Here is a 19,646-nt window from a genome sequence, read left to right as displayed (position 1 = left end):
CAGCGCAGAGTCCCCTGTAAATGAATTTACAGGCCCAAAAACCTAGATTGATTAAAAAAAAAAAAAAAGGTTTATTGTAGGGGTTTGGAAGTAAGGGTAAGAGGTAGAAAGATGCCAGGGGCAGAGCTGGCGCCAGGTGGACAGGAACCCTTGGCATAGCTGACGTAAGAATGGCATGTTTGGGCTCCTGCAAAGAATGGGCTCCAGGGTTCCCCTTTTTATAATATTGAAGGTGAGTGGAGTCTCAGGCTCCTGGCTAGTTTTGGTCAGGGTTTGCATTGAATAGAATTCAATGGGTTTTTAGATAAGGAAGAAGTTGTTTGTGGGGGTTGGAGAAACCTGAGCAGATAGTGAGGAGCTGGGAAAGCCCAAGTTAGCTCAGATCTGGTGGGGGCTGGGAAAGCCTGGATATCATTGGAATTCAAAAGGGGTGTTTTTTGGGTTTTTTTTTTTCCCTGAGGCTGGGGTTAAGTGACTTGCCCAGGGTCACACAGCTAGAAAGTGTTAAGTGTCTGAGACCAGATCTGAACTGGGGTCCTCCTGAATTCAAGGCTGGTGCTCTATCCACTTCGCCACCTAGCTGCCCCCAAAAGGGGTATTTTTGACCAGGATTTGTGAATCAAAGGTGCTAGCTTCTTCAGCCATAGGGGGAGGGGAGGGGGTTGGAAATCAGAAAGGAATCTTAAAGGGACCTCAACCCCATCACTACCACCTTTTATTCTTTTCTTTTCTTTGCCTTATGTCTTCTTTTGTATTTCCTCCTGCTTTCTACTAAAAGTCAGCATGTTATATTGAGTATTTTTAGTGAAGGAACTGCGTGGGGAGAGTAAGTTGAAGCAACCAATGTCCAGGTTTGGAAGGAGTATTTATCCCTTCGATCCAATATTCTAGGATTTGATGAATAATTGATTCTCTATTTGATAGATTTTTGGCAATAACCTTTCTAAGCCACGATCTTTCTATATTAGAATCCTAATCTTTTCAGTTTATCTATATGTGGTAGTCCCTGTCCTCTTGATGAATATATTTGCTTTTTTTTTTTTTTTTTTTTTACTCTAGATTGCCTTTTTCCAGATGTTACACTGCATTTAATAGGCCTTTAAAATGCATATGTTCATTGCCTTCAAACAATCTACAGTGACTCCCAAGTCTCTTTTCTGTGTCCTAGATATATAATTTAGGCTACTTTTCACTTATATTTTTAAAAACAGCCCCATTGAGGCTCACTTACAGTTTTTCTAGTCAGTCACTTAACCTTAAAAGATCTTAGCATTTCATTAATTGTTAAGAACTTAGTGTTATTTAAAACTTGAGATTTTATTATGTATTCTCCCTTCTAGATTATTGATTAAAATTTATCATAAACAATTTATGTATTACTTTGTTATTGTTCAACTATGTGTGGGGATCACAACTAGTACATGTCTGAGGCCAGAATTGAACTCAGGAAAAAGAGTTCCTGATTCTAATCTCGCCAGTCTATCTACTGTACCACCTAGATGCCTTATTAATTCATATATATATACACACACATACACAAACTCACATATACATATATATGTACATATCCTTTATATTTCTATTTTTTTTATTAATGTGAGCAAGGCAAAAAAGCATATACTGACCAGTTACTCTTTAACTCCCTGAGAGGAGTACGCCAGAATGATAGGATTGTTATCCTATCCTCAAAGAGTTTATATACAGTCTTCTTGAGGAGACAAAATTTTTAAAAAATGAAAGAGTACCAAATACTATACATAAATTGTGTACTGTCAATAATGTACACACAAGAAGTTCCTACTTCTTTCAAAGAATTCTGTTAAAGTATGAGTAGTCCATTTAGAAAGCATATGGCCTTCTCCCAAAAAGTTATACTTAACTATTCAATTATTTTCCCCTTTTATCATTGATTCTATCACCTTATGCTATGTGGATTATGTCATTATAGTGCTATGAGAATTTCAAGGAGTAATTTTCAGATTTCTCTCTTGAATCCTTTATATGACAATTTACCAGTATCGTCAGGTATAGTGACCATGTGTTCTATATTTTCTCTCTTCAGTGCCACATATCCACATATCCACATATATTCATTTGGTGTATTACACTGTAGAATATTCACTTTAAAAAACCACTATTTTAATCAAATGCTTTAACAAGCATTGATTAAATATTGATTTGGTACCAGAAACTGCTAATTACCGAGAATCCAAAGAAAGATTTAAGGGGATCTCTAAATTTAATACCTACCTTTTTTAATGAGGATCCACTTCAATATGTGAATATTTATTTATTTATATGCATGTTATACTATACTAATAATAAGTTATATAATTTTTTGATCCTAGAGTGAACACGTAATCAGTTAATATTGTTGAGTAGGAAGTGACATGAATCTGTATTTTGACATCTGTTTGGAGAATGAATTGAGGAGGGAGACATTTGAAACAGGGAAATAAATTAAGAGGTTATTTGCACCAGTAACATGTGAGTAATGATGGAAGCCTAAATCAAGATGCTGTGTGAGTAGCAAGAAGGGGACAGATGTAAGAGATGTTGTGGATGTAGAAGTGATTACATTTGGCAACTCATTGTTTACTTGGGGTGAGATTGAAAAACCAAAAGTGATAATGAGGTTGTGACTCTGGTGACTGGGAGGGCAGTGGTATCTTCAGCAGATTCAGAGTTCAGAAAAAAAAAAAAAAGAGGTTTGGGGGAAAGATAAACGAAGTGAGATCTTGTTACAACCATCTATGTCGCTTATTCTGGGGAGGCTCAATCAATTCTATCTAAAATGAAAAAAAAAAAAAAAAAAAAGGATAGGAAGCTTGGAAGGGCTTTTATCCACTAGGTAGTGCCCTGGCCACTTCCTGCTGAAGGGCTAATCTGGCTAATCTGTGAGACAGGGCATAGGTCTGCTATGCTGTCGAGGGAGGGGATTTTTCTAATGGCATCTGTAAAGCTACTTCTCTGGGTGCCTGTGCTGATGGGGAGATGCCCAAGTAGAGAGGAGTGACAAAGTGAGGGCAGCACTGGGTTAGATATCATTAGGATTTCAGAGTATATAGAGGGGTAGGATATATTAGAGAGAAGCCCCCACAACTGGGAAATTTTGTATAACTGACTGAATGTGTCCTTAAGCTCTAAAGCTATAAAGAAAATAAAGTAAGCTGCTAGAATAGTGCCTGGGACATAATAAGCTCTTGAAGAATTGATTTGAAAAGAAGTAGGGATATGGAAGTGATTTCATGGAAGAATAACATCTTGAATACCATGTTTGAAGAAAGTTAATCTGCTTGTGTGCAGGATGATAGTACACTGACTGGAAAGGAATAGTTAGAGAAGGGCAACTAGATGGTGTGATGGATTGAGCCCTGGTCCACAGATCAAATCTGCCCTCAAATATTGACAAGCTTTATGACCCTGTGCAAGTTGCATGACTGCTTCTAAAAAACAAACAAACCAGTTGTGGCAAAATGATGTAGGCCTGGATTAGAGTAAAATCAGAAGGAAGCAACACTGAATTGAGGGGAGAAAAAAACTATATTGGTGACAGGAGTTTTAAGTCTAGCTAAATGGGAGAATGATACTACTAAGAATTAATTAAGGAATTTGGAAGAGATGGGGAATTTATTGACTTCTGGTTGGCATGTTTCAGTTGAAATAAAATAATTTCAAACAAGTTAGTTGAATGTGAAAGTCTAATTTTTTTTAAGTTATAGATTTGTGAAATTTCCACATAATAGGAGTGATAGTTGAAGTTATGATCATGGATAAAGTCTCAGATTAATAGAGAGAGTGAGATAGGGCAAGGGCAAAACTTTGAATAATGTCTGTTTTAGGAATGAGAATGATAATATTGGCATTTATATAACAATTTTGTTACAAATAAGTGTGTATCATATTAAATCTTCACAATAATCCTGTGAGATAAATATTACAAGTACTATCATCTTATTTTTAATGATGAGGAAATGTAGAGGTTATATTATATGTACACAGCCACACAGAAAATCAGTTTTGGGAATGAGAGTCAAACCTCACTCTCTCCTATTTTTAAATCTTTTTCTTTTTCCATTATCCCATGATGCAGCAAAAGAGACAGAGAAGATATGGTCAAGGAGGATGAAGAAGAGCATGATAATTTAGTGTATCATGAATACTAAGAAAGAAGTATTTCAAGGAAAGTACTGCTGTCTTTAGAAAGGGCCATAAAATTTTGCTGATTATGTCACTAGTGACATAGGGCACATTTTCACTATGAGAGTAAAAATCAGGTCATAGGAACCTCAACTGAATAGGCGATAAGGAAATAGAGGCAGCCAATTTAAACAGTTTGTTTTCAAATATTGTTTTTTAAATGGTCAGAATTCTGCATGAAAGTAATGACCAAATTTCCCATTGGCTCTAATTTCAGATATGGTGGTATCAACATTGAACTGATTTCTACTTCATATGAATAGATTTACATTAGGTATTTTGGAGTTAAATTTTCTGCTTGATTATAATAAACTACAAAAAAAGCTTATAATTAATTAGTAAGAAGCCTGTAAATATCAAGCTTTGGATTGATCACTAATTCTAATCTTCTCATAAATAATCATTTTTTCAAGTTCAAGAAAGTTTTAGACATTGGAAACTTTTAAATTAAGGCACACTGTTATGACCAATAAATTTTACTCCTTCCTTTATTGAATTGGCTTGTATACATCCACAAATCTGCTGCTATCTGATCCTATTAATATTTTGTTTGCTTTTATTTTGGATCAGGGGAGGAAAGGCTTTTGATTTAAACAGTATAAGGAATTTCTATTGTAGAAACTCCCTCTTCTTTTGCATTCTTGGCAACTCTAAGGCTGACTGTCTTCTATATCAAATGCTCTATTAAAATCGTATCCAAACAAACAACCATAACGGGGAGAAATAATCTTTTTTCCAAGTGATTTCATTGAAGTAGTTGCCAAAGAGCAAAATGTTAGTTGTTAAATTGGGTATGTGAGTTACCATATTTTCATTTTGTATGAAAAGACTTCTTTAAAAATGAAATCCAAGAAAACACATATCAAATGTCCTTTGCTGCAAAGTATTACATTCTAAAACTAATGTTCTCAACACCCACTAGAAAGTAATAAACACTATAATTTGGTTAACTATGAAAGGCTTAGAAAATTATATGTAGCTTTACTTTTTAATCTCAGTATTATACTAATACATACTTTTTTTTTTAAAGTCAAATCATCCCTCTGTAAAGAACTTGGAAGTAATTGGGGTGTTTAATTTTATTTCCTTATTGTTTATTTTCTTGCCACTTCCTTCAGAACTCTGGGATGTATCCCATTTTGTCCTGGAGTTGTTCCCACACTGACAGTAGGTTTGCCTAGCACACTGCTTTGAGAAAGTGCTCCTGTGATTTGTGTTCCTCTTGCTTTGCTAGATTTTCAGGAATAGCAAGGAGCCTGTAATGAGACCTACAGATTGTATATGGTCTGAAATTCCTATAGATTAAATATAGCTTCCTAGTAACTTTTTTATTCAGCCTTCTGTTCTTTACTCTTTTGCTTTGCTTCGTCTTTGTGTTTACTCTTATCAAATCTCTCTGTGTAATTTTTCCAGACGTGCTTTCTTCTACTTTATTCTCTTCAATGTTGCAGCCCTTTCTACATTTTCTCCCTAATTCAGTTGTTTCTACTTTCTGGCTTCACTATAATGTCTTTGGTTTCAACCTATCTAGCACTGGTAAGAATATATTCAACCTTGGTTCTTTTATTTATTTATTTGTTGCTTTTTATTTTTAAATGTCAAAAATTTAATTGATAAAATCATCCAGATTCTATTTTTGTCTTATACTGTGCCCATTTTCCATAACCTATCCAGCATTATTGAGTAACCATTCCACAACTGATATTTTCTGTTTCCATTCCATTTTTCACACATATACACACACCTTATTTTCTTCCTTAATCTAAATGAGACTATTAATACCTTTCAATACTTTTTTCATATGACTTCTCTTTATAATACACTTCACATACCACTCAAACTGATCCACTGGTTGTTGCCTGAATTGAGTATACTTTCTCCCGTATATGAAACTTTATGTAGGCTTAGCCTGCATCTCCAGAATATAACTCCCTTCTCATCTTAGCCTTTTAGAACCTTCAAGCTCAAATATTGCCTCTAATGGGAATTCTTTCTTGACTATTCCATGACCACCACCATTGTTAGTATGCTTCCTCAACTAAAGGGTCAATGTTTTACTTGTTCTTTAATAAACCTAAGTTTTTAGAAATGGACCTTAAAGTTATTGAATGATAGCAATAGCAATAATAACAAAATTAGTATTTTAAAGAAAAAATTTAGATAACCCTATTTGGACTTCTATAAAGAAAAATTCTATGATAATAGTACAACCTTTTCTTATTTCTTCTCCCTCCTGATCCACCAACAAACACATGTAACTTCCTGCCCCCAAATCAAATTTTTATTACTCTCTGAAGTAACTCAAGGTAGTCTATAGATCAGGAATGAAAAGATTTAGGAAATACAGGCTGTGCCAAAGTCTTCATGCAGCTTTCTGCATGAAATTTTAAATTTCTTGGATTTCTAGGGGATACTACTAGGCCCATTAATTTAATTAAAATTAACCAGACAAAATTGTATAGTTCTGTTGAACTTCAAACTTCAAAAAAAGTAAGAGAGAACTAGACCAAGAATTTTTTTTTGTTCTTTTCAGTTATCTTGACTGTTACTTCAAAATAATTTAAAAACCACTTCTCTTTGGTTCTTTTTATTTTTCATAGCATTTTTCCCTAACAATGAGATAAACCACATAGTTGTTTTTTTATTCATTTTGTTTTATTTATAGCATCAAACTTCCAAATGTTTTCTTATGTTTTTAATAATTCATTCTTCTCATCTTTGTCTACAGCCTTTAAAAGCAAATAAATCATATTAGGATTTTCAGTTGAAATCCATTTGTTGTTTGTATTTGTGACTTTTTGAATGGGTAGCTTACTTTTAAATATAATTACTTCCAGATCATTTCACTTTCACTGATTTCCAAAGTAAGTCTTTGGAAACCTGATCACTCTGTGATCAAGAAACTTTCTCTTCTGATCCACTCTAAAATCTGTTTGATGATCATCGGCTATAACCAAAGAAAAAAATTGTCTACCACTGTTAGAAACAAACATAATGAAAAAGATTTTCCAGTCTGGGTTTTTTTGTTGTTAATAAATTCAGCTAAAGCTTTTGAGTAATTGTATATAAGCAGATAATTTTGATAAATATGTTTTACCAAGATAAATGTGTATCAGGCAGACAGCACTGAAGAGCAAATGGTTTTTATTTCACCTCCAACTGATAATAATATACTATATGAAGTTGAAATCACTTGAGTTGCCAAGATTTAATTCAACCTATCCATAATGTTTGCATAATGATATTCCTCCTCATTTAGAAATGTTCAACAATTCCTGTGTTATTTAAGGAACAGTTGGAAAATGGGAGCAGTAAATTAGAACAACTTCAAGAGAGTTATCCAAAGAAAGAGGAACTTGAGTCAATTCCTGCCTTTAGGAAAAAATAAGACTTTTAAAAAATCAAGATTTAACAAAAAAAGCAAGATTACACACATATGCTTTCAAATGATAAGAGGATAAGAAATGAATTAAAATTTCCTGTTTAAAATTACTTAATAGCGTGGCTAAATGATGATTAGTATGCATAACGATCTTTAAATATAAGTTGCCTATTTGAAAGCATGTTTGGTTTTTTAATAACTATTGTCTTCATATATTAAACTTTATTTAATAGTCCTAGATATGTACTTTTCACTCCAGATTTCTAAGTTGTAGCATTTGATTGCCCTAGTTCATAGAAAAAGTTTTCAACTGATAGATAGATCTTTAGAACATAATCAACTTTTGGAAATAATATTCAGAACCTGTGTAATACCAATATAATCCACAAGGTGGTAGTGAAAGGTAAGAACTGGTATGAAAGTAGTTTAAATACATAATAGGACTATTTTTACAAATTTTTCAAATGCTTGTTAAATGCTAAGGAATCAGCTGCTTGGTTTTGTGGATTTTCCCCTCTTCCCTTCCACAGCTGCATTTTTCAGCAAAGAAATTGTAACTTAATACTCTAAGGGGTTGATTTACATGTTTCATCTAACATTAGTGAGCACTAAAATAGAGAAAAAATTTCACAGGCAAGATGTCTGGTTCATTTCAATAACTTGGGCAATCCAAATTGGAATCTTGTTTCGTAAAGGCTCACAATTCAAGCTTCATGACTCCTTGAATTATCAGTCAGGGAAAAGAATACAGAGTTTTTAATATATAGCTCATGTTTTATTAGCTTCATCTTATTGAAAATTAGAAGTAAATTTAAGTAAAAATCACCATCTTTTTGTATCTTCTTTAAGGTAAAAAGATCAGAGTCTTCACCTAGACAGGAAAATCCTCCAGGGCATCCAAGTTTTTCTTTATTCAATAAAAGGTACATCTGCATTTTAAAAAATATTTTTCCTCCATATATTTTCAATTGCTAAGAAATAGAACCATAGAGCAAGAGAATGACGCAGAAGTTTAGCAATCATCTAGCATTATGTCCTTATTTTTAACAATGGGAAAACTGAGGCCCAGAGAAAGATTTGGTTGTTTTATGACAGGCATAGTAGATTCCCAAACTGGGAAAAATTATTTCTCATTGTAAGCTCTTTCCAATGCAAATAATATATAGAATTATTCTGTAAAAGGTGAAAAAGTCAATTTTACCTACATGTTAAATCAGGACTTGCATTTTTTTTCTTTTACATAATTTTGTGGAAAAGTAATATATACTTATGCTTCCCCTAACAGAAAGGTAAGAACCAGTCTAACAACTTTAATGTTCTCTATGAGTAAGTGGGAAATTGACATTCTGTAATCCCAATACAAAACTGAAACTAATTTTGAAAGAGAACTTATAATAAATTGCCTGCTTTGATAGTAGTTCTAAAACCAGCTTAAAAAAAATAGATTTGAATCATTTCTTTGGTACATGAAAACATGAAATACATATTGGAAATGTTTTATTAAATGTTATGTGCTGAAAGATAAGAATAATAGGTTTATATTCAACACACTGCACTTCCAGAGAAGAAATAGAGAAGATTTTCTATGAAATGAAAGAAGAATTCCATAGGATATGCATGTTAGCAAGAGCACAAAGAGACTACTTAAACAGACTTAATGTTCAAGAACCTATACCTGGTAAGATTAAATTTATTTTGCTACAATATTAATGCTTCAGGATTTGGAATTTTTTTAACAGTGTATGTCTTATTGCATATAAAGTAGTTTCTTATTTAAATATCTAAATGCATAAAGTGTTAGTACAATTTCATCTTCCTTCATATCATATTAATATTATCTATGTCCATAAAATTTAGTTGTATAAATACTTAGTGAATGCTTCTTAGTCACTAGGAAACATAGCCTTAAATTATAATTTTCTATTTTGGGTATTGCATAAATTACTAGCTTACTAGATCACTAAACTTCAGCGAAATTCCATCTACTATATAAGTGGAAAAAATATCAGCTGCATGAATTTTGTACTTCTGTCTTTGAGATAAAGAAGAATTATTTAATACAAAAAATTCAGAGAAAATATCTGCTTTGTATAGCTGTGGCAGTGTGATCAAAAAGTCCCATTCCTTCTGAAGACTCAGTACTCAAAACTCCTGTACTGCCTCACTTATTCTAATATGACTCCTCTGTAGCACAGTGCTAATAACAAAGTATAGGGGATGGAAACTGCCACTCAGATACTACAAGAAGACAAGGAAGGTAAACTGATAGTAATTAACATACTGAATAAGAAATCTTTGTGATATGGACATTTCAAAATGTCTTTCCAAAAAATGTGATTTTCTTATCTCCTTTTGGAGCTTACTAAAGCAGTGCTCTAGTATTTAACTCTATATGTAATAAATTATATAAATGTCATTTGCCAATTCTAAATTTTATATCCTGATTATTTACATTTAAATGATTTCATAGTTAGACTTCAATTCAGAATTTTAATTATTTTATTTTCCAAAAAGTTGTAGATGAATTATCTGAAGTATTGTGAGAAAAACAACTTTTGTAATCAGTGGTGCTTCCAAAAATAATTTTCTTTAGATCAGCTTTTTTCAGATGTTTTTGGAGAGTTAACCTTTCATGTTTACTAATTATGCTTAGATATTTATAAACTAAAAATAATTATATTCATTTATAATCCAATAGCCGCAAATACGTGCTACCTAGAATCCATAGGCATTTTCTCCCAAACATCAGCATACTGTTGAAACATTATAATGGTGTGATATTCTTTGTTACACAGAGAATTTACCCCCATTATCAATGGCCTAATACTTTGACTATTTAAAAATTTCTCAGGTCTAAATCTGAGTACATCTGTCAACCAGAATGCTGATTGTTTAACTTTATTTTTGCCCACAAAACTGCTTTTTAATAATACTTTCTTGCAGTGTTCTAACTCTGCCACAAGCAACAAACAACATTTTGTTTTTAAGACAGAGGTTAACCCTTGTGTTACAAAGTACAGTTTGTAGAATGTAAGCAGTAAACTGAAGTATTGAATATTATGCTTCTGGCACTAATGAATCAAATGAAAACTACCAGAAATTTTGGAACAGATGCATAGCATTTATCAGATTAAGACTCTAATCATATTTATTATACTCTATAAACTTGTGATGAAAATATTTAACATGCTATCTAAAGAATTTTAAAAAATTATACACAACATGAGAATTTCACCTGTATTTCTTGATTGTCATGTTATATAAATTTTAAAATTTTGTTATTTTCAAGCAAACTAGTTGCTATCCTGGAATAATTTGTAGATTGCCAAATTTTTGGTCTTCACACATGTGATTGCTTCAGAATGGAGAACTTCAGGTGTGGAAACTCCCTCTATCAATGCAGGTTAGCAGCTCATCTATATCTAACTCTATATTTAGAAAGTTCCTTGGAGAACTAAAAAATTAAGTGATTTGCCCATGATCAGATGCTTGGGGCGGGGAGAGACCTACCTCCTCTATCCCCCATGCAGGCAGAACTTGAGCTTAGGTATTATCAACTACAGAATTATAAGGCTACCAGTTTTCAGAGTTGCCTGCCAATATCATATCCACTGTCAGAAGAAGGGGACACATTCTTGGAAGTCACTAAGAACTGCCTATTTCAGTAAATTTAAGTTCAGTCCACTTTATCTTGCTACCTCTAGAATTGTATGTATTCTCTCTCTTTTTCATTATTGCATATCTTCACCTTTCTCATTTCCCAAATGTGCTGTCATTTAAGGGAACATGCACATATGAGTAAATATGACAATAATAGATATCTTAATAAAATGGGGATCAGTTTTTGTAAAAGTAAGGAAGGAGGCCTAGGTTCAATAGCATGTAAATATTGAGGGCTTCTTTTTTCCTTTTTAGATATAAACAGGAAGTAAAATGAAAAATAATTTGAACTTTCACCTGATTCTCATAGTTTGTTCTAAAGTTCAAAAGTATTTATTCATTGTACCTCTACTTGCTTTCCAAAGTCAGTTTTAAAGTAAAATGGGCCAAAAAGCAATTTTACTGACTTGAAGAATGCAACTAAATATGGTATGAGCATAGTCAAATTATATGATGGACTAGATTTGTTTCCTCACCTCGTCCAACCTCTTAATTTGACCAGTAAAGAAACTGAAGTTCTAATATGATTAAATGACTTGCTATGGTCCCTAGAGATTTAGTAGAAGAGTAAGAATTTGAACTCAGATTCCCCCAGTGGACAATTATACTACCATTCTCTGTCATAACATTCAGTGCCACTGGCATGCTTGAGAGTTAGTGACTTTTAGGAGCTTCAAAGTTCTGAAAAGTTAAGTAGAAAAAATTAATTATATGGCTAGAACATTGTGGCTATGTTAACAAACTTAAAGAATATCTATACCATGCAGTCTACTAACAAAAGAGAAGTGATTCTTGCCATTAAAATTATAGTCTGATTGAGAAAATTTCCAAGCTTTTACTTTAATTTTGATTTGAAACAAATTTTAGTTAGATCCAGCAAACATATATTAATCATAATGTATGATGTATTATGCTAGGCACTAGGTTTACAAAGAGAAAAACAATGTAAATGCCCTCATGAAACTTAAATTCTATTAGGAGAATGGAGAAAAAGAAAAAGATTAATATATGCATAATAACCTGAGGTGAGAGAGAGCACTAATAACTAGAATTAGGGAAGATTTCCTGTAGGAATTGATTTATGACTTGCTGAGCTTTGAAAGAAATAAGAATTTCAGATCCAATACTCTTAAAATTTAATCCTAAAGTATACTTCTAGCCATCTATAAATAGAAATTACCATAGGTTTGTAAAGTACAAGTGTGAACTCTGCTTTGTGGTGGCATAAGAGAATAAAAACTAACGTATCATAGAGCTTCATTTGTCTGAGATTTTAAGAAAATGAAGATTCTGTTAGTGGGATTTCAAGATTACTAAAACCCTTTGAAGTGTCAATTTTTAAAAATGTAACCATTTTTGATGGAAATGTTATCTAAAATGAATGGTACTTTGCTCTATTAAAGACTACTCAACATCATTTAATTCTTAATGAGGTTTGAGGAAGAATGTCATAATTGTGGATATCTTTTATTCTACAATGCTATATATATAATTAAGAAATTCCCAATATTGAAATGGGTAGGACTATTAGACTCTGTATGGAATTATCTCAAAATGTAGGACTTTGAGTTCTTATTTTTTGATTCTTACAATTTTTCATCATTTCTTAACTGCTATAAGGATTTCTGCTACTACCCAAAATTCAAAATTACTCCTATAATTTTCTGTTTTTAATTGACTATACCTTGGAAAACCAGATAAAGGAAAGCCAGATATTAGTTTTTGCCTAAAATAAGACTAGAAAGTCTGAAGAGCTCTCCTGAATTAAGTTCATCAACTTTAGTTCATGGGCTTTGTAGCATTTGTTTTGTCTGCCCAGAAGTGCATCCATACCTAGAGCAGAGTCCTTACAGTGCTCAAAACATGAGCTTCTTCTTCTTAGCTCTCAAGTGGCTTCAAGATAGGTGGCATAAGTGACCTAAGTATAAGTGAAGTTTCTTGTTACTGAGCTTAAAGATCTATAAGGGCAAGAACTATGTCCTGTATAAATGCTAATAGAATGACCTGAACACAGCAGGTATTTAACAAATGTTTGTTGACTTTAAGTAACTTTAAATGTCTTTTCCCCCTATAGTATTCTGGATGAAATATAGCTATCTATACACTTTTGACAATATTTTCAACTAAATAACAATAGACTTATTTTTAATTTTTTTTAATCTGAAGCTTGTAGATAATCCACAGTAACTAAAGATCATGATCCATTCAATTCAATCAACACGAACAGTTGTTGATAGTAGTACATTATATAATTCAGTATCTCCTGTACTTTTATTCTATTGTGGAACATATATCACATTAGAGGACCCTTTAAGCAAAAGTACTCAATCTGATTCAAGGAAATTGTCTTAAATACAGTTTTTTTAAGGTCAGTTTATTTTAGGTTGCCTGACATTTTTGGAGCAGAGCTAAGGCGATTGGACTGCTTTCCAAATCTCCCTAAGTAAGGTCTTCACAGGGTAGAATATTTTATTTTATAATATGAATTCCAAAATATGGGAATAAAAATATGTTTCATTTTGGAATTCACATGACAAAAGAACATATTCTACTTTCTGAAGAACTAATTTGGGGAGATTTAGGAAGAAGTATTAGAAATCCTAAAGCTTTTTCAACAGTTTTGGGTTGTCACTGTATCTGCCTGTCAATTAACATAAATAATTGAGAAATGACTGTCAGTAATTTCATCTGGGAATAAGGCCATTAGTATGTATAGGATTTTGATATATATATGTGTGTATATACATATATATATATACCCTTTTGTGTTTTTTTCTAATGATTTTTTTTAGTAAATATATTAATAGTTGCTGCTTTGCTTACTGACAAAAAGTTTCAAGTACATGTAAAGTCGGTGTTTTATGATGGTGTGGAACACCATAATTGAACAAAATTGTAACTAGTGCTCCTACAAATAATGGATATTGTAATGACTGTTAAATAAACACAAGAATATTAGGTGAAAATGGAAGGGATGATAAAAGTTGTACAATGAGGTAGGCTACCTTCCAGAAATGGGTTAATATTCCTTGAATAATAACAGTAGTAAGTACAAACATTAAAAAAAAAGTCCTGTCCTATCTTAAAAATGACTAAAATCTTGAGAGAACTCAGGACCTACTTTATTAAACACAAATTTCAAAAATAAACTGAACTTGAATGTGATCTTTTTGCCCTACAGAAATACAGTTCTCTATGCCTATACAATGTACTGATAAAACTGATGAGCAACAACCAGAAGAACCTTTTAAGCCTCAAGTTAAGGATGTTATAAATAGAGGGTCATCACGCATCACATCTGTTACACCAAGAGGACTGGGCCAAGAGGAGGAAGACAACTCTTTAGAGTCACTTTCCAAATTTAATGTCAAGTTTCCACCTACAGATAATGATTCTACTTTCTTGCACAGCACTCCAGACAAACCCCAAGTTATGGGTCTGGCCAGAACTGAGGCTGTGGGTCAGGATAAGTTTGAGAAGGACCTTAGGAACGATTCAGTAACTTTTGTGAAACCAGAAGGTGCTCTGTTCGAGCCTCATAGAATTGATCTCATAACTTCAGCAATGCAAAACATCACAACTTCTGACAAGACAAAACCTTCGAACTCTATCAATACATGTACCAAGACAGCTCTGGATAAAGGAGCATGTCTGCCAGCTGGAGACCATGATATCATATATGTAAATAAGTTCCTTCAAATTCAGGACGACCCAAAGGTACTGTTTGCACCAGCAGATTCCCCAGGAAGAGCTGTCCGAGGACCACAGCAGGTAATTGATTTTCATTGGTCAATATTACATTATGTTTTGACACATTGATAATCGTATACTGATATACCTTTCTAATATTAAGTGAGTAATTAACCAAAGATAAGACTTGGTGCATAAGATACAGCTGTTTCCACAGTAATTCATAATTCATATTTTCAAAATAGCCCACATATCTTGACATTTTGTATGTAGACATTTGTATATATTAACCTCTGTGGAATGTATTTCTTGCTATAACTTTATAAATTCATAATGTGATTACTATCTCATTAGGTACTACTATTTGTAAACTGGGTTGTGTTTCAGTTTCAAGTATGACCTTGGTAATGTCACTGTACTTCTTTATCTGTAAAATGAGGGATCTGAACTAAAGGATCTTGAAGAGTCCCAAATCTAAGTTTGTGGCTTTTTTTTTAAAGATTTTTTTTTTAAAGAAAATCCAAATATGGGTGTGCTGACCCCATTTATTAATTATAATTACCATTTTATGGTAAGTAGTTACAATATTTATATTTGTCATAATACTGAAAATCTCTATTTTTTTAACTATGCCAGTTCTCAGGTACATAGTGCTAGGCATTGTAGTGTTGTGGGATTGGAGGGGTTAGAGAGTTGTAAGGGAGCTTTCATTATTTCACATTCAGACTTAACCATTAACTATGAATTTCCATTCTTTTTAAGTAGTCCCTACACGTTTGAGATTTTAATCTCATGTTTCATTTAAATCTTTTTAAAAGCCTACATACATACTACTTAAACCCCTTTTCACCCTGCCTTTCAAATTTAGGTTCAGTCACAGAATGTTTCTTTAAAAAAAAAAAATTTCTAAAACTGCCTGGAGGCTATGACAATCTATAATTTCAAAAATAATAATAAACAGAAGCTCATGAAAATACAGATTGATGTGAATCTCTTTTAGAATGCAGGCATTTGTTTAGTAAAATGGAGCCTAGTTTCTGTTTTTTGCCTTAAGAAATTTATTTTCAGAAAAGCTTGGCTAATGAATAAACCTCTGGCTTTACAGAACTTTAATGTTAGTGTATAAATTAGATTATGGTATTGTAAAATATTCAGAAAGTTGTAATGTATTTTACTTTCACAATAATACTGCACTTAGAATATTTCACTTAGCTGACTGATACTAATTACAAACTCACTTTAGTTCTCTACTTGTTCTATATTTTAGATCATATCTCAGTTAATAGTTGTGACAGAGTGAAATAAATTAAACAATTCCATTTATTACTAGTAGATTTCCTGTGGAGCTGTGAAGCACATCCATTCTAATCCTTGTTACTTTTCCCTTTTTCTCCATTATCTCGTCTGCTTGTTCTTTTACTAGTTAGTCTGTGCATTCATTTTTTCAGTAGATGGCACCCTGCATTGTGCATTTGCTTTCTATACTACAGCAAGTGAAACAGCTGGTATGTGATTACAAGTTGATGGGGAAGTATGCAGCTTTAAAAAAATGTAGGAGAATTGGTGTTGAGCTGTCACAAGACATGGGGCATAAGGTTAGATAATTGATATTTTGGCAGGAAAGTAAGGAAATTATTTTCTTTTGAGAGTCACATTAGAATATTTGAGTAAAATAATATTTCATCTCAATCTTTATATTAAAAATGAATTATTGCATTTGTACACAGGAAAATAATACTAGCCTATTTAAATTGTATCTCTTAAGTAGCAATCAATAAGAAATTTCTTTAAATCTTTTCAAAAAGTAATTTTACACTAAACAATATAACTTAAGTTAGGCATTTTTATTGGCTGAATACTGTCAGAATACCAAATATTTGTACATATTGTTCCAGTAAATGAATTTGTTTTCTTTATCTTATTCTAGTGAGTCAAAAATATAGCTTCAAAAATGAGTTTAATGTTAAAATGAATCCAACTTGTAGCTTCCTTAGCTTAGAGTACAATAACAAATGAGTACTTTGAGAGAAAAGTAAAAATCTAAGCTTGTGCGCCTACTATGTGCCAGACATTGTGTCAGGCACTAATAATATAACTCCAAAAGTAAAAACAGTCTTTATTCTCAAAACACTTACATTCTATAATTTCTAAGTCCATTTTTTTTTTTAGAGATCTGAATACACACACAAAATTTTAGTCTAATCCTTTTTTCCTTCTAAACCCCTGTATTTTACTTTTAAATGTTTTAATCGGTTACTCTTTTGAACTAAACTTGCATAATAAAGAATATGTACATTTTGCCAAGTAGAATTAACCAAGTTTTTCCACTTGTGTCATATAATCATAACAACTTTTCTTACAAAGAGAAATTTATTTTTAAAAATATTTTATCAAGGTAGCTAAATAGTAACTTAGAAATTTGTGTCTCACTTCCTAGATAGACTTTGTTTATTTATACTAATTGTTTGTTAGTAGAGGAGGATGAAATAATACATGAAATTAACAATTAGTACCGTAGAACTTAATTATGGGAATAGATTGCTGACTGGACAAGGAAGACTGATTGTAAATCAGTTAAGGTCTTATGACACTCTAAACAAAGGTTGGTAATAGGGCATAAATGATCTATTTAAATTGATTACCCTAACATCTTGATAAATAGCATATGATTCTCTTCTCAAAGTACATGAGTTTAGGAATAATAGGCCCCCTCATATTGATAAAAATAAAAGAAAAAAAAACTGATGAAAACCTAACAAAGATTCAAAAAATAAAGGAATTTGTTACCCTTTATAAGAGTCACAATATTTCTTCCCCTCCTAGTTACAAGAAGGATCTGTATATTATTTATAGATGTGACTGTAGTTAAAAATAATCATTTTGAGAATATTATCTACATTTCTTCAATTGGACAGTTAGTCATAGAAAAACTTTAAATTTTATTCTAGGCCAACTAAAGGTGAAAGAACAAGTGTGCTTTGTATATAAGTAAGGAAATAGAGAAGCATTAATTACATTTAACAAAATCAAACCAAGGCAGAATGAAGAGTGGCAGAAATATATATGCTTTTATATAATGGATATCAGCTTTTGCTATATGCTTGATTTAAATATTTTATATTACAAAATAAAAAGCAATGAGATTTTTTAAAATCTAATTTAACTAGGGGAAAAAAGGTTAGATGGATTATTTTAAATTATACTTTTTTTTAAACTTGCTATTTAATTATAAAAGACAAAATTTGATTTACAATTTGCTTTTGATGCCCTAGAAAAATGTGTTTATGTCCACTTTATCCAGATAATATCAAAAGAACTGTAGCTTAAGGTTTCTATAATCAAATAAGAAATGTGGAATTTTTAGAAAATTCCAAAATAACAGATTATCATCATTCGTCAAAAACTGATGCAGTTATTTATAATAATAGGGGTGTTTTAAAAAGATTACTATTTAATCTATAAGATTTCTAAATATATAAAGGTAGGAATGAATATATATATACATATTTCTTAAATATTGTTGTCAATGTTTAGGTTTTTTTTTTTTAAGAAAATATAAATTCAGATTTAATTCTTGTGCCTATTTTAACCCAAGAATAATTTGATTTTAGTATTGGTTTGAAACATGTGCAGCTAACTTTATTCAAAATATGTCAGATTAATTTTTCAAAAAAAGTAAAATAACTTTTTGTTTTCCTTACAGCCCTTCTGGAAGCCTTACCCTAATCAAGAGAATGACTTATTTGCACTAAGTAGTACAGACTCAGAACTGCACATACCTCAAGTATGTGAATTCTGTCAAGCAGTTTTCCCACCATCAATTACTTCCACAGGGGATTTCCTTCGGCATCTTAATTCACACTTTAATGGAGAGTCTTAAGACAGACTTGGATGTGGGATTTTATGCAATGATTTTTGGTTTGTAATCCAATAAATACTTGATTGTAAATTTAAAAATTCATGTAAATTTTTATAATGGACATTTATAATGCAATTCTTGCTCTAGGTGTTTGTTTAGATTGTTTTTTAAACTTATAATCATTTAAAAGATCATCTCATTAAAGAAAACCCTGTAATTTAGTATATTCATATTTAAGGTGTCATTACTAGAAGTCACTATTACTTAATTATATATTTAAAGAGTGATATAATCATAACCAAATATAACCTCAAATATCTAAGCATATTGCTTGGATTACTAGTTAGATATTTTTCATTTGAAAATGTCAGATATTTATAAGAAATTCCTTTTTTGTTAAAATACCTAAAATATTTATATTTATGGAATATCTTTTCAGATAGACCTACAGTAGACAAATGGGCATTATAAAAATCCAGAGTCAAAAGCCAAATTTAGACATTTGTTGGCTGGTGGTGAAAAATTTTACTTTGGTCTACTTGTATTATTATTTGATACATTTTTTTCTAATACAAGTAATAACTTGATTAACTTTATTTTGGTAATCAGTAATTTATCTATACAGATTTCTTTTATGATGCATATATATTCTTGGCAGAAGTATTATTAAATATTAAATTTGTTACTTATACAGTGTTTTATATTAACAAAAGAAATATGCATTTTGTTTCTGTAGGAAATACTATTTGTAATGAAAGATTTTAGCTTTATCATGAAGTTCTAAATACTTGCTTTTTTCTGTTAACCAAATGAAGGGGTAATGATCCTGGGAAAAGTATCATCAATGCTATCCAT

At 31.6% G+C, this 19,646-nt stretch overlaps 1 protein-coding gene across 19 annotated transcripts in view; it reads left to right on the top strand.

The window, feature by feature from the left end:
* The window catches only part of TANK (TRAF family member associated NFKB activator), a 513,112-nt gene extending 494,223 nt beyond the window's left edge, over window positions 1–18,889 (top strand). For all 19 annotated transcript variants that reach the window (XM_074303292.1, XM_074303300.1, XM_074303293.1 and 16 more), the window contains 4 exons: window positions 8,432–8,505; window positions 9,145–9,260; window positions 14,424–15,013; window positions 18,636–18,889. In XM_074303292.1, coding sequence (XP_074159393.1) covers window positions 8,432–8,505; window positions 9,145–9,260; window positions 14,424–15,013; window positions 18,636–18,812 — 957 coding nt within the window. In that variant the 3' untranslated portion in view covers window positions 18,813–18,889. The remainder of the gene's footprint in view (window positions 1–8,431; window positions 8,506–9,144; window positions 9,261–14,423; window positions 15,014–18,635) is intronic.
* Window positions 18,890–19,646: the final 757 nt, after the last annotated feature.

The sequence above is a fragment of the Sminthopsis crassicaudata genome, chromosome 3 (genome assembly GCF_048593235.1).
Source record: "Sminthopsis crassicaudata isolate SCR6 chromosome 3, ASM4859323v1, whole genome shotgun sequence".
Classification (NCBI taxonomy): domain Eukaryota; kingdom Metazoa; phylum Chordata; class Mammalia; order Dasyuromorphia; family Dasyuridae; genus Sminthopsis; species Sminthopsis crassicaudata.
Note: the sequence above shows the minus strand (reverse complement) of the source record. Positions and strands in the feature narration are given on the sequence as shown.